Genomic DNA, 13,827 nt, shown 5'->3' on the forward strand with positions numbered 1-13,827 from the left:
ATACACATACATTCATACATACACACACACATACATATTTATATATATATATATATATATATATATATATATATATATATATATATACACACATATACACACACATATACAGTTGTGCGAAAGTGTTTGCCCCCTTCCTGATTTCTTCTTTTTTTGCATGTTTGTCGCACTTAAAATCATCAACCAAATTTAAATATTATACAAAGATAACACAAGTAAACACAAAATGCAGTTTTTAAATGAAGGTTTTTATTTATTTATTTATTAAGTGACCCCCCCCCCCCCCCCGTTAAAACATAAATTAACTGTGGTTTATCACATTTTTGGAATTTCCCATTTTTGGAATTTCACATTTTAGAAAAGGAACATCATACCATTCCTCCACAGCGCTGTAAAAGACTTATTGCCAGTTATCGCAAACGCTTCATTGCAGTTGTTGCCGATAAGGGTGGCCCAGCCAGTTATTAGGTTTAGGGGGCAATCACTTTTTCACACAGGGCCATGTAGGTTTGGATTTTTCTTTCCCCTTAATAATAAAAACTTTCATTTATCATGAACGTCATTAGGAGCAACTAATGATGTTCACACTTGAAATTGCTAAGAGCCTTATGAAGATCTTCAGTATATGGTGTGTGTGTGTGTGTGTGTGTGTGTGTGTGTGTGTGTGTGTGTATATATATATATATGTGTGTGGCAAATATGCATATATAGATAACATTAAAAAATTGATTTGAGGAGCCAATATAAGTATATACTGTACAACTTATAGTTAGGATTTAGTTGTTGGTTTATGGTGTGTTTTTTTTTTTTGCTATTCTTGTTTGATCCCACTATTACTCGTTTTTTTCTAACTCTCTTAGTCATTTATGTTCAATTCAGTTCAATTAAATCTTATTTATATAGTATCTATTACAATACAAGATGTGTCCAAGCAGAGACAAAGAAGATGACCCTGATCAATTATTACTTAAAAACTGGCAGGTAAAAACTCCCCTAGTGGAAAAATGGTTAATTTATGTTAATTTATGTTTAGGTTAATTTATGTTTAACACCCAGCTTCCTGTTATTAAATAAGACCTGAACTATGCACTAAGCATGTTCAATATAGCACACATGACTGAGTGTGGATCAGGAGCAGCCCTAAGTTCAAACCTCAGTCCAATGGAAATGCTGAGGTGGGACCTTATGAGAGGTATGCATAAGTGAATGTCTAAAAACCTCTCTGAAATAAAAATTATGTTGGAAAGAAGAATGCACCAGACTTCATACACAATAAATTGAGCGACGAATTAAGTCATACAGAAAACAATTTATGTCATGTCTGTTAAAGAAGAATGAGCCGTCTAATCATGGTACTCATCATAATACATGGTACTAGTACTGCCCAAAATATCTTTTTTTTTCTTTTTGGCTTGACCTTTGTTAAGCAAATAAAACGTTTGCAATAAAGTTATATGTTGTTGTTCATCTAAGGTTGCATTTGCCTTATACTCTGACCCCGCAACACTTAGTTTTATTCTGCTTTTACATCTCGTGGTGTAAATCAGGAATGAAAGCCATGCAAAGATAAAATATCTGATCATTATTTTCATACCAGTAATTGTGCTTTTTGTAATTACACTTCAAAACATTTCATAAAATTGTTACAAACACCCTTCAGTATCTAAGACTTTTTAACAAGAGAGTAGTCCATTTATGCATGACACATCACCTTAAGGCCTGATTACTGTAAGCATCTTATGTGGCCTTTAATTTAAGAGTTTGTTTTCCCCAAAGTTTCCTTTTGTTTCTGTCCTTTTTCCGATAAAGCAACATTTTTTTTTTGTGTTTTTTTTTTTTTGCGTTGAAACACAACCATGTAATTTCATGTATAATTTATTCAAAAATAAAAATGTGATAACATATGGTAAAAAAAAAACAAAACCCAACATAACTCAGTTATCTCAAAAGAAAAAATGCAGGCACTCTGGTGGATTGAAAAAAGTTAAAAAACCTTAATTTTACATGGGTTACATCTAAAAAAACACCAACGCGTGTCGGCTTGCGCCTGCGAGAAAATCCAAACATAATTATAGGGGATTGAGTTCAGTGGCTGTTCTGTGGCTCCTCAGGTCTATGCAGTGCTCCTCCAGGCACTAACTCAGTTATGTTTACAAAAAAAATACAACAGCTAATTGGTATGAATGATATGTGGATTACATTTTCAGTTTAAGTTAATTGTAATTTGTTACAACTGATATAATTTAAGATTTGAGTTACATACTGAGTGGGGTCGACTGTACAACAAATGAAATGCAGACCACCGTAGTCTGTTTTTCTTTCAAGCATTTAAGGCAGTATGGACATTGATATTCTGTTATTTTGAGAGGTGTACACAAATATTCACTAAACTAGTGATCCTTATTCTGATGGTCCAGCTCAAAGACAAAACAGACCAATGCATTTTACCCTTCTCATCTCTGTTTACTTCACTACAGCACCTTAGCATTACGGGAGCCGGGCTTCAGTATCTGAAGCGTCAAGATGAGCTTGATAGATTTTCTGAACCAGGGGCAGAAAAAGGCATAAACGACAGGGTTCAAACAGGAGTTGAAATGTGCCAACCAGATCTCAAAGGCCACAGACGAAGCATCGATCGAAGTGTCCTCGCCCTCCAGCGCAGGAAAATAATACGGACAGAAACAAATCAAAAACACAACTATAACAATTCCAAGAGTCCTGGCTGCTTTCAGTTCACTTTTTCTTGCCGTTACGGGCCCTGAACGTTGGCCAATTGCAGCACCCACTTGAGAACGCATGATTTGAGCCTGAGACACAGCCACCACGAATATTCTAAAGTACAGAACTATAATTATGGTGATGGGTATAATGAAGGTGAAAACCATGTCAATAACTCCAGCAATATGATTGATTACAACCACACACTCTCCAAAGCAGGAGTTAGACATACCTGGTTTCTCCAAGTGGTCATATAAAAGAAGAAGTCTGTAAAAAACAGAACAAATCCAACACAAGCATACACAGATCTGTGCTGTGCTCCCTGTGACTTTGCCATGGTAACGCAGGGGGTCACAGATGGCTATGTAGCGGTCAAGAGAAATGAGAACCATGTTTGCAACAGAGGCAGAGGTGATGATGTAGTCAAAAATGTAATACAGCGTGCACAGAACGTCACCAAGAAACCAGCACAACTCGATGTAAATGATTTCAACTGGCATCAACACGAAGCCCACGAGGAGGTCTGAGACGGCCAGAGAGAGGAGAAGGAGGTTGGTGGGGGTGTGGAGTTGCCTGCAGAAAAAAAAAGTACGGTAATCAACATCCATACATTGATAACACACTCGCCTTTTAACACTCACCAATGCAGTAAAAACCTAAACACTAAAGGCTAAAAGAATTATTTTTTTTAAACACACAATATGACTTCAAATCAAAATAGCACAACTATAGTTCTGAAATCAATATATGTGCCTGAAATGGGAGATAGAGATGATAACCAGGAGGTTAAGAGCCACCGTGATGAAAGAAACGCAGGAAAGCAGGACATAAATCAGCAGAACTGTATTGGGAGGATGTGTTGGCTTCCTGCAGGAGGAGTTCAGTTGTGGAATGCAGAGTTCCGCATCTTCCAACGTCTCCATCATCAGAAAGGAAAGACTGCCGACTTCTGGCAGCTTCTATCGTGCAGCTCTTTTATCCCCAACTCTTGGCATCCCTCCTCTCTCAGAATCATCTGTACGTCATGGTTTTTTTTTCCCCCTGTGCTGTGTGAGTTACAGCAGATTTTTTTCCCCTCAAAGCAATGCTGGTAAAAATCAGTAAACCTTTTGCAGTGCCAATCAAGGTACACTTTGCACAGATTTAATTGACTAGCAGAATAAAAACAAATATTTTAGGGAATAAAGACAAAACAAAAATAAATCTGAAAGTTACTGCTCTGATGTTAGGTTTTCCTGAGGGGAGGCCAGCATTAATGGAATCTCTAACTTCAGCACCTGATCTTGTAAAAGTATCATCATTTAGTTAAAAAAAAACAATCTCTAACTAAAAATTAAGATGCAGCGAGTCAAAAAAAATAAAAGTACCACAATAAATGCTTCCTTTGGATTGAGGAAGGTTGTTAGCAGCCAAGTTAGAAAAATAAACTTGATACGCATTTTAGAGTAAAGGAGATGGTTGCTTCATAGAGGTTACTAAACAGCACCACAAGGACCCCTCTCCTACTAGAGATTCCCACATTTCACAGTGACTGGTGTAGTAATTGCTTGGCACTTCCATATGGTAGCTAAGAAGTGCAAAACACATTTACATTTCAAAATACACATTAACTAATTCAAAAATGAAGTTACATTTAGAAAACCCATTTACATTTTGTAAACAGATTTTATACTTGATTAAACACATTTTCAAATTTGAAAACAAATGTATATTTTAGGATCAAATTTACATTTTAAGAAATAAAAAACGTACATTTTAAGAAACACAAATACAAATCCCCCTCCTTGAACCGCCACCTTACTGTGGTGGAGGGGTTTGTGTGCCCGAGTGATCCTAGGAGCTATGTTGTCGGGGGCAATACGCCCCTGGTAGGGTCTCCCATGGCAAACAGGTCCTAGGTGACAGGCCAGACTAAGAGCGGTTCACAAAGCCTATCATGAGAAGAATGAAATCAAGGACCGTAACGTCGCCCGGATCGGCGTCACCGGGGCCCCTCCCTGGAGCCAGGCCTGGGGTTGGGGCTCGCTGGTGAGCGCCTGGTGGCCGGGTCTTTGCCCCTGGGACCCGGCCGGGCTTAGCCCGAAACGGCGACGTGGGCCCGCCTTCCCGTAGGCCCACCACTCGCAGGAAGGACCATGAGAGGCCGGTGCCATGTGGACTGGGTACCAGTCGTGGTGGGGTGCCTCGACGACCCAATCCCTGGACCAAAACCCTCACTGTGGGGACATGGATTGTCACCTCGCTGGGGGGGAAGGAGCCAGAGCTTGTGCGTGAGGTTGAGAGGTACCGGCTAGAGATAGTCGGGCTCACCTCCACACATAGCTTGGGCTCTGGAACCCAGCTCCTTGAAAGGGGCTGGACCCTCCACTACTCTGGAGTTACCCAGGGTGAGAGGCGGCGGGCTGGTGTGGGCTTATTTATAGCCCCCCAGCTCAGTCGCCATGTGTTGGAGTTCACCCCGGTGAACGAGAGGGACGCTTCCCTGCGCCTCCGGGTCGGGAAGAGGTGTCTCACTGTTGTTTGTGCCTACGGGCTGAACAGCAGTGCAGAGTACCCGGCCTTCTTGGGGTCCCTGCGAGGAGTACTGGATAGTGCTCCAACTGGGGACTCCATTGTTCTACTGGGGGACTTCAACGCTCACGTGGGCGATGACAGTGACACCTGGAGAGGCGTGATTGGGAGGAACGGCCTCCCCGATCTGAACCCGAGCAGTGTTTTGTTGTTGGACTTCTGTGCTAGTCACGGTTTGTCCATAACGAACACCATGTTCAAACATAAGGGTGTCCATCAGTGCACGTGGCACCAGGACACCCTAGGCCGGAGGTCAATGATCGACTTTGTTGTCGTTTCATCTGACCTCCGGCCGTATGTCTTGGACACTCGGGTGAAGAGAGGGGCTGAGCTGTCAACTGATCACCACCTGGTGGTGAGTTGGATGCGCTGGCAGGGGAGGAGGCTGGACAGACCGGGCAGACCCAAACGGAGGGTCTGCTGGGAACGTCTGGCTGAGCCCTCTGTCAGGGACATCTTCAACTCCCACCTCCGAGAGAACTTCTCTCAGATCCCGGGGGAGGCGGAAGACATCGAGTCCGAGTGGACCATGTTCTCTGCCTCCATTGTCGACACAGCGGCTTGGAGTTGTGGTCGCAGGATCTCCGGTGCCTGTCGTGGCGGCAATCCTAGAACCCGGTGGTGGACACCGGAAGTACAGGATGCCGTCAGACTGAAGAAGGAGTCCTATCGGGCTATGTTAGCCTGTGGGACTCCTGACACAGTAGATGCGTACCGGCAGGCCTGGAGGCAAAAACCTGGGTCTGGGAGGTGTTCGGTGAGGCCATGGAGGAAGACTTTCGGTCGGTCTCGAGGAAATTCTGGCGGACCGTTCGGCGCCTCAGAAGGGGGAAGCAGTACTCTGCCGGCACCGTTTACAGTGTGGGTGGGGAGCTGTTGACCTCGACTGGGGACATCGTCGGATGGTGGAAGGAATACTTCGAGGATCTCCTCAACCCGACTGACATGCCTTCCACTGAGGAAGCAGAGAGTGGGGACTCTGGGGCGTGCTCATCCATCACCCAAGCCAAGGTCACTGAGGTGGTTAATAAGCTCCTCAGTGGCAGGGCACCGGGGGTGGATGAGATTCGCCCTGAGTACCTCAAGTCTCTGGATGTCGTAGGGCTGTCTTGGTTGACACGCCTCTGCGACATTGCATGGAGGAAGGGGACAGTGCCGCTGGAGTGGCAAACCGGGATGGTGGTCCCTCTCTTTAAAAAGGGGGACCGGAGAGTGTGTTCCAACTATAGGGGGATCACACTTCTCAGCCTCCCCGGGAAGGTCTACGCCAGGGTACTGGAGAGGAGATTATGGCCGATAGTTGAACCTCGGATTCAGGAGGAACAATGCGGTTTTCGTCCCGGTCGCGGAACACTGGACCAGCTCTATACCCTCCGCAGGGTGCTCGAGGGTTCATGGGAATTTGCCCAACCAGTCTACATGTGTTTTGTGGATCTGGAGAAGGCATTTGACCGTGTCTCTCGTGCCATTCTGTGGGGGGTTCTCAGTGAGTATGGAGTCCGGGGCCCTATATTAAGGGCTGTCCGGTCTCTATATGATCGGAGCAGGAGTCTGGTTTGCCTTGCTGGCAGTAGGTCAGACTTTCTCCCGGTGCATGTTGGACTCCGGCAGGGCTGCCCTTTGTCACCGGTCCTGTTCATAATTTTTATAGACAGGATTTCTAGGCGCAGCCAGGGGCCGAAGGGGATCCGGTTTGGGAACCACAGGATTTCGTCTCTGCCTTTGGCAGATGACGTTGTCCTGTTGGCTTTATCGGACTGGGACCTTCAGCATGTGCTGGGGAGGTTTGAGGCCGAGTGCGACGCAGCAGGGATGAGAATCAGCACCTCCAAAACCGAGGCCATGGTTCTCCACCGGGAAAGGGTGGCGTGCCTTCTCCGGGTGGGTGGAGAAGTCCTGCCTCAGGTGGAGGAGTTCAAGTATCTCGGGGTCTTGTTCACGAGTGAGGGAAAGATGAAGCGGGAGATTGACAGACGGATCGGTGCAGCGTTCGCAGTTATGCGGTCGATGTACCGGACCGTCGTGGTGAAGAAGGAGCTGAGTCGAAAGGCAAAGCTCTCGATTTACCGGTCAATCTACACACATACCCTCACCTATGGTCATGAACTTTGGGTAGTGACTGAAAGGACGACATCGCGGATACAAGCGGCCGAGATGAGTTTCCTCTGCAGGGTGGCTGGACACTCCCTTAGAGATAGGGCGAGGAGTTCGGTCACCTGGGAGGAGCTCGGAGTCGAGCTGCTGCTCCTTCACATTGAGAGGAGTCAGCTGAGGTGGCTTGGGCATCTGTACCGGATGTCTCCTGGACACCTCCCTAGGGAGGTGTTCCAGGCATGTCCCACCGGGAGGAAACCCCGGGGAAGACCCAGGACACGCTGGAGAGACTATGTCTCTTGGCTGGCCTGGGAATGCCTCGGACTCCCCCCGGAAGAGCTGGAGGAAGTGTCTGGGGTGAAGGAAGTCTGGGCATCTCTGCTGAGGCTGCTGCCCCCGCGACCCGGGAACGGATAAGCGGCGGACGATGGATGGATGGATGGACAAATACAAATCCTGAAACAAATGAACAAAAGACAACTCATAACGGAAAGGGAATGTCCTAAATACTGGAATTGATGCAACGATGACCTAATTTTGTAGTGAGTTCAGGGGGCCGCCCTCGGGTCTGGGCAGAGCTCTCGGCAAAGTCCAGGCCTGCGGCGTGGGCAGAGCTCTCGGCAAAGTCCAGGCCTGCGGCGTGGGCAGGGTCCTGGGCAGGTGCCGGGGCGCCGGCTTGGTAGCAGATGAAGTCCTGGGCAGGGGCCTGGTAGCAGGCAGAGGAACAGATATGGTCAGGGGCACATCTGGGACCTCCTCGGGAAAGGGGACATGGTGGTGTGCGTCCGGGAACACCCCTGGAATGGGGACAGGAGGGGGTTGACGCCTCACCTCTTTTCCGGTATTGAACCTGAATGCTCTTGGGCCCGCCTAGAGCCAGCCGGCCCCCAGAAGGGGGATTCCTCTTCCTCCATACGCCGCCTAGTTTTCTCTGCCTCCAGGCATAAGTACTCCCAAAGAGTAATGCTGGGTCCATGCGGGATGGTCCGTAATGTCACGGAATGGTAGATTAGGGCTCAAATGCAGGACAGACGTAGATAGTGATGTGATGTTTCGAGACTTCGAAGAGTGTGGAGTAGAGGAGGGCAGAACTGAAAATGATGATGTCCCAAGACTCGCTGCCAGGCTGTACCACGTGACTGATTCAGAAAGTGGTTTGGATTTTGCTGCATGTTCTGATAGCGATATAAACCCCTCAGGCTCCATTCAAAATGTGTGTGTATGATAGAGAGTTGTGGTCAGTGAGAGTTTTGAGACAGTTTGGTGGGAGGTAAATATAGTTTGGAGAAACTGTTGTTTTTAAATGAAAATGAATGATGTGTCACTGGCCCTACCTCAAGACACAGGTTGCAAACAATCAGGGCTGATGGGAACAAGGGAAGTCAAGACATAACTTAAACACAAGAACACAGGGTTTAAAAAAAAAAAAACAGGAACTAAATACCAAAACACACTTACCTTGTGTTTTTTATGAAAATAATATCTTTGTGTGGTATGACGTTTGCATTGCTTCAACTATAAAGAAGCATGCAGTGTGTGAGAGTATTGAACTAAAGTGTATTTTTCACTACTTTGAGATGTCCGCGAAAAGGTTTGATAGTCTGCTTCTGCGAGTTAATCCTAAGCGGTTGAATTTTTTTCATATTTGATGATCAAATGACTCATTATGCTCAAAACTGCCCCCACGACCTCTGATGGTATTGCTCTAGTTTATCAGTAATATTAAGCATCAAAGCTAAGTACCAAGTACTAAGAAATCAACGCTGGATAAGGAATGCTCCATCCGTCCACATATCTGTTTCAAACTGAGTTTATCAATGGGTCTTTAATTGGCCTGTTAGCACTTAGTCTAGATTGGATGTAATTTAAAATGAAGCGACTATTAAGTCGAACTGCAGGGACCTGAATTACAATATAGAAAATTGTATTTCTGGAAAAGAGCAGGAGCCTGACATTTTTGTGACTTCCCATTTTTCTTTCTTGTTTCGCAGAATGAGCACGGTCCATGAAGCCATAGCAGACCCACTGGGTAATCCACCAGGCTGATATGTTGAAAATGCTTCTATTCACTGTACCCTGCTAAATTCATGGGCGTCCAGATGGCTAACTAGCTACCATGACTCCATGGTTCCCCTCTCTTAAGCCACAGCCATCTTGAGGCTCTCTCTGCCACATCGGCGGTATTGCGGGTGGCTCTCCTCTTTCTTTCTCCCTCGATGCCTAAACTACTGAAGGCTCTGACCAAGGACCGGGCAACAAATCCTCTGCATCCAACTTCTACAAGGAAACACTTTGCTCTCCAATCAGCCTGCTGACAGTCACTAACCAGTCCTGCGTACTTGGAGAACTTCCTCTTAAAGGCCTCTTCCAGGTTATCTTCCCACGGGGCTGTCAGCTCCATTAGCTCCATTAGCTCATCAGCTCCTTGCTTGGTGGTCTGGTCGAAAAGTGGTGACTGCAATATGGCTGGGGAACTTCAGCTGATGTTCAAGGTCCACCAGCACCTGCCAGTCCCTTGCAGACATCAGAATGCCTGCAGATGATGTTCTTCTGGCAGGCAATGGTCTTCTTGGTCGGAACTGTTTTGACCACATCAGTCCTGTGCTGATGGCTTCAGCAATGGTCTTAAGGACCTGGTCATGTCTCTACCTGTACCGTCTGTAGCAGGTTGGATGCTACGGGGGTCACAGAGACAGCGGACACCGGGATCTTTGTAATGACTTTTATTTATACTTTCGGGCACAAACTGTTCAGAGGCCTCGTCAGCCGAGCTGCTCGCCTCTGGTCTGCTTCCGTCCTTCCCTTCTCCAGAGCCCACACCCTACTGAAATACACAGAGAATGATTAGATTCACCTGTGTACCGTCAGCTGTTCCAGCCGCGTCACCTGTGCGCCACTCCCCCGCACTCCCTCTCTCCCCTGCAGACCACGCCCCAATCCTGCACCCTGCCACATACCCCCATCGCCCGACTCAGGCCGGGGACCGTCCGGCCTAGCCAACTCCCCCCCCCCCGGAGCGGGAGAGGAAGTCAGGGACCGCCATCTGAGCCCCCGGCCTGTGAACCACTCTGAAATTAAAGGGCTGTAAAGCCAAATACCAACGTGTGATCCGCCCATTGGTATCTTTCATGCGATGGAGCCACTGGAGGGGAGCATGATCCGACCAGAGGGTGAATGGGCGCCCCAGGAGGTAGTAGCGCAGGGACCCGACCGCCCACCGAATGGCGAGGCACTCCTTCTCCACCGTGCTATACCGCCCCTCCCTCTCCGACAGCTTGCGGCTGATGTATAGCACGGGGCGGTCCGTCCCCTCCACCTGCTGGGACAAAACGGCCCCCAGCCCTCTGTTCGAGGCGTCAGTCTGCAGAACAAAAGGGAGAGAAAAGTCAGGAGTATAAAGGAGCGGCTCCCCGCAGAGGGCCTGTTTCACCCTCTCAAACACCTGCTGGCACTGCTCCGTCCACTGGACCGGATCTGAGGCACCCTTTCGGGTCAGGTCAGTCAGGGGGCTGGACAGATCGGCAAAGTCCGGAATGAACCGCCGGTAATACCCCGCCAGCCCCAAGAACTGCCTAACCTCCTTTTTGGTCTTGGGTCTTGGGCAGGCCGCAATCGCAGCTGTCTTGTCTACCTGGGGACGCACCTGCCCGCCTCCCAAGTGGTACCCCAGATACCGTACCTCCCTCCGTCCAACCACACACTTCTTCGGGTTGGCCGTGAGCCCCGCCTGTCTCAGTGAACCGAGCACCGCACCCACCTGCCGCACATGCTCCGCCCAGCTGTCACTATAGATGATGACGTCATCTAGATAGGCGGCAGCATACGCAGCATGCGGGCGCAGTACTCTGTCCATGAGACGCTGAAACGTGGCAGGGGCTCCGAACAAGCCGAACGGAAGTGTGCGAAATTGGTACAAACCGTACGGAGTGGAGAAAGCCGTGATCTCCTTAGACTCTGGAGACATGGGAATCTGCCAGTAGCCCTTGGTCAAATCCAGTGTCGTGAAAAAGCGAGCTGTGCCCAGCCGATCCAGGAGCTCGTCGACCCGAGGCATCGGGTACGCGTCAAAACGTGACACCTCATTCACCTTGCGATAGTCCACACAGAAGCGTATAGACCCATCTTTCTTCCGCACCAGAACGATGGGACTAGACCAGCCACTGTGGGACTCTTCTATTACCCCCATTGCCAGCATGGCGTCCAATTCGGCCTTCACCACTTTGCGTTTGTGTTCCGGCAGCCGGTAGGGACGTGAGCGCACCGTCACCCCCGGGCGTGTCACAATCTGGTGCTCTATGAGGTTTGTGCGTCCTGGTAAGGGAGAGAACACATCAGCAAACCGCTGTTGCAACGAGGCCAGGTCGGCCCTCTGGGACACGGAGAGCTGGTCCCCACAAGCGAGCGAGGCTGGATTCGCCGAGTTTGGCACCTCAGGCCCCAACTCATCTCTCTCTCTTACCTGCGTCACCAGAGCGACCGGCACCGCCTCCCTCCAGGCTTTAAGGAGGTTGACGTGATACATCTGTGTCGCTCCACCCCTGTCAGGACGCACCACCTCATAGTCCACGTCCCCCACTCGCCGTGTGACCACGAAGGGCCCTTGCCACTTGGCGAGTAATTTGGAGCTAGAAGTGGGCAGCAATACAAGTACTTTGTCTCCCGGAGTGAAATTTCTCAGCCTGGCTCCTCTGTTGTACAGCCGTTGTTGCCGCTCCTGGGCTGAGAGCAAATTCTCCCGTGATAGCCTCCCCAGTGTATGGAGTTTTGCTCTCAGCTCCAAGACGTGCTGAACCTCATTTTTACTGGGGCTTGGACCATCCTCCCAGTTTTCTTTAACCAGGTCCAAAACCCCACGCGGTGTTCTGCCAAACAGCAGCTCAAAGGGGGAAAACCCTGTCGAGGCCTGGGGAACCTCACGCACTGCAAACAGCAGAGGATCAAGCCACCTATCCCAATTCCGAGCGTCCTCGTGAATGAACTTACGGATCATGGACTTAAGCGTCCGGTTAAAACGCTCACATAAACCATCCGTCTGGGGATGATAAACGGAGGTCCTAACCGACGTAATGCCCAGTAATCCGTAAAGTTCCCTCAGTGTTCGTGACATGAACTGCGTGCCCTGGTCCGTCAGAATCTCTTTCGGGATCCCGACGCGGGAGATGACCTGAAGCAGCGCCCGCGCCACACTCGTTGCCGAGATGGTGCGCAGCGGCACTGCCTCTGGATAACGTGTTGCATAATCCGTCAGGACTAGTACAAAACGATATCCCCGTGCGCTCCGCTGAAATGGACCGATGAGGTCCATGGCGACCCGCTCAAATGGAACCTCCATTAATGGCAACGGCTGCAAAGGTGCTTTTGGCACAGCCGGGGAGTTAACTAGCTGGCATTCGGGACAGGAGGCGCACCAGCGGCGCACCTCCCCCCAAATGCCCGGCCAATAAAATCGGTCCATTATGCGTGCCAGTGTTTTGTCGCACCCCATGTGACCAGCCATCGGGTTATAATGAGCCGCCTGGAAAACCATTTCCCGGCGGTTCTTTGGTACCAACAACTGGGTAATAATCCGGCCAGATTTAGTGTCACGGCTCACTCGATATAACCTGTCCCTATTCAATGCAAAGTGCGGATACGTGAGCGCTGCATCAGGGCGCACCTTGTGACCATCAATTTGTATCACTTGGTCGAAGGCTGAGCGTAGAGTATCATCACGAGACTGCTCGAGTGGAAAATCTTCCATAGAGTGCAGCGGGTCCCGCCGAGCCTCCACCGGAGCCTCCGCCGGAGCCTCCGCGGGTCCCTCTCCCTCTCCGTCTGCAGCGTCGGACAACCTCGCGTCACCACTGAGCACAGCGCACATACCGCATGTCCCTGTCTGCCGTGATTGCATCCCCACACACTGACTCACCAAATTTCCAAACCCCGGCCAATCGAGTCCTAGAATCAGAGGATGCAAAAGGCGGGAGCTAACCGCGGCCTTTATTCTATGCTTTTTCCCCTTGTGTCTAATTTCCACTGGTACCACGGGGTACTTATGCACATCACCGTGAACACACACCACCTCAACCCAGGACGACACATTCATCAAAGCCTCGGGTCGCACCAGGCTTTGGTGAATTACCGACTGCATGCAGCCAGAATCCACCAAGGCCGAGTGTATACCCCCACGGATCCTTACCGGAACCCGGTATGTCCCTCCCGAGTCTGGGGAGGATGCTGGCGGACCGGCCACCCGGATCACCTGGCCCACCTCCATCAGCGGGCACTCCCGCCTGATGTGTCCGGGCTGGCCGCACCGCCAGCAGCCCTGCCCAGGCGTTTGAGGGGCCCCCGCCGAGTCAGCTGGCGCGGGTGGAACCGGGTGCGAGCTCTGGGGAGGAGAAAAAGGAGAAGCATTATTTGTGGTTGTCGCGGGACCCCCTGCCGCGGCGAACCTCCGACGCG

General features: G+C 49.4%; 1 protein-coding gene across 1 annotated transcript; it reads right to left on the reverse strand.

Annotated features, from left to right (window-relative positions):
- Positions 1-2,471: 2,471 nt before the first annotated feature.
- Positions 2,472-3,644, reverse strand: LOC133446536 (trace amine-associated receptor 13c-like). The gene is made up of 2 exons (XM_061724579.1): positions 3,472-3,644; positions 2,472-3,291 (listed from the first exon to the last, which is right to left on the reverse strand). The coding sequence occupies exons 1-2, from the start codon at positions 3,642-3,644 to the stop codon at positions 2,472-2,474; spliced, it is 993 nt and encodes a 330-aa protein (XP_061580563.1).
- Positions 3,645-13,827: the final 10,183 nt, after the last annotated feature.

This window comes from Cololabis saira, chromosome 6, assembly GCF_033807715.1.
Source record: "Cololabis saira isolate AMF1-May2022 chromosome 6, fColSai1.1, whole genome shotgun sequence".
Classification (NCBI taxonomy): domain Eukaryota; kingdom Metazoa; phylum Chordata; class Actinopteri; order Beloniformes; family Belonidae; genus Cololabis; species Cololabis saira.

Bases quoted from the DNA above. Each gene is read 5' to 3' on its own strand.
- LOC133446536 (XM_061724579.1), bottom strand. From the start codon at position 3,644: ATGATGGAGACGTTGGAAGATGCGGAACTCTGCATTCCACAACTGAAC. The intron at 3,292-3,471 runs GCACATATATTG...TTTTTTCTGCAG, and splicing joins ATCTCTATCTCCCATTTCAG to GCAACTCCACACCCCCACCA.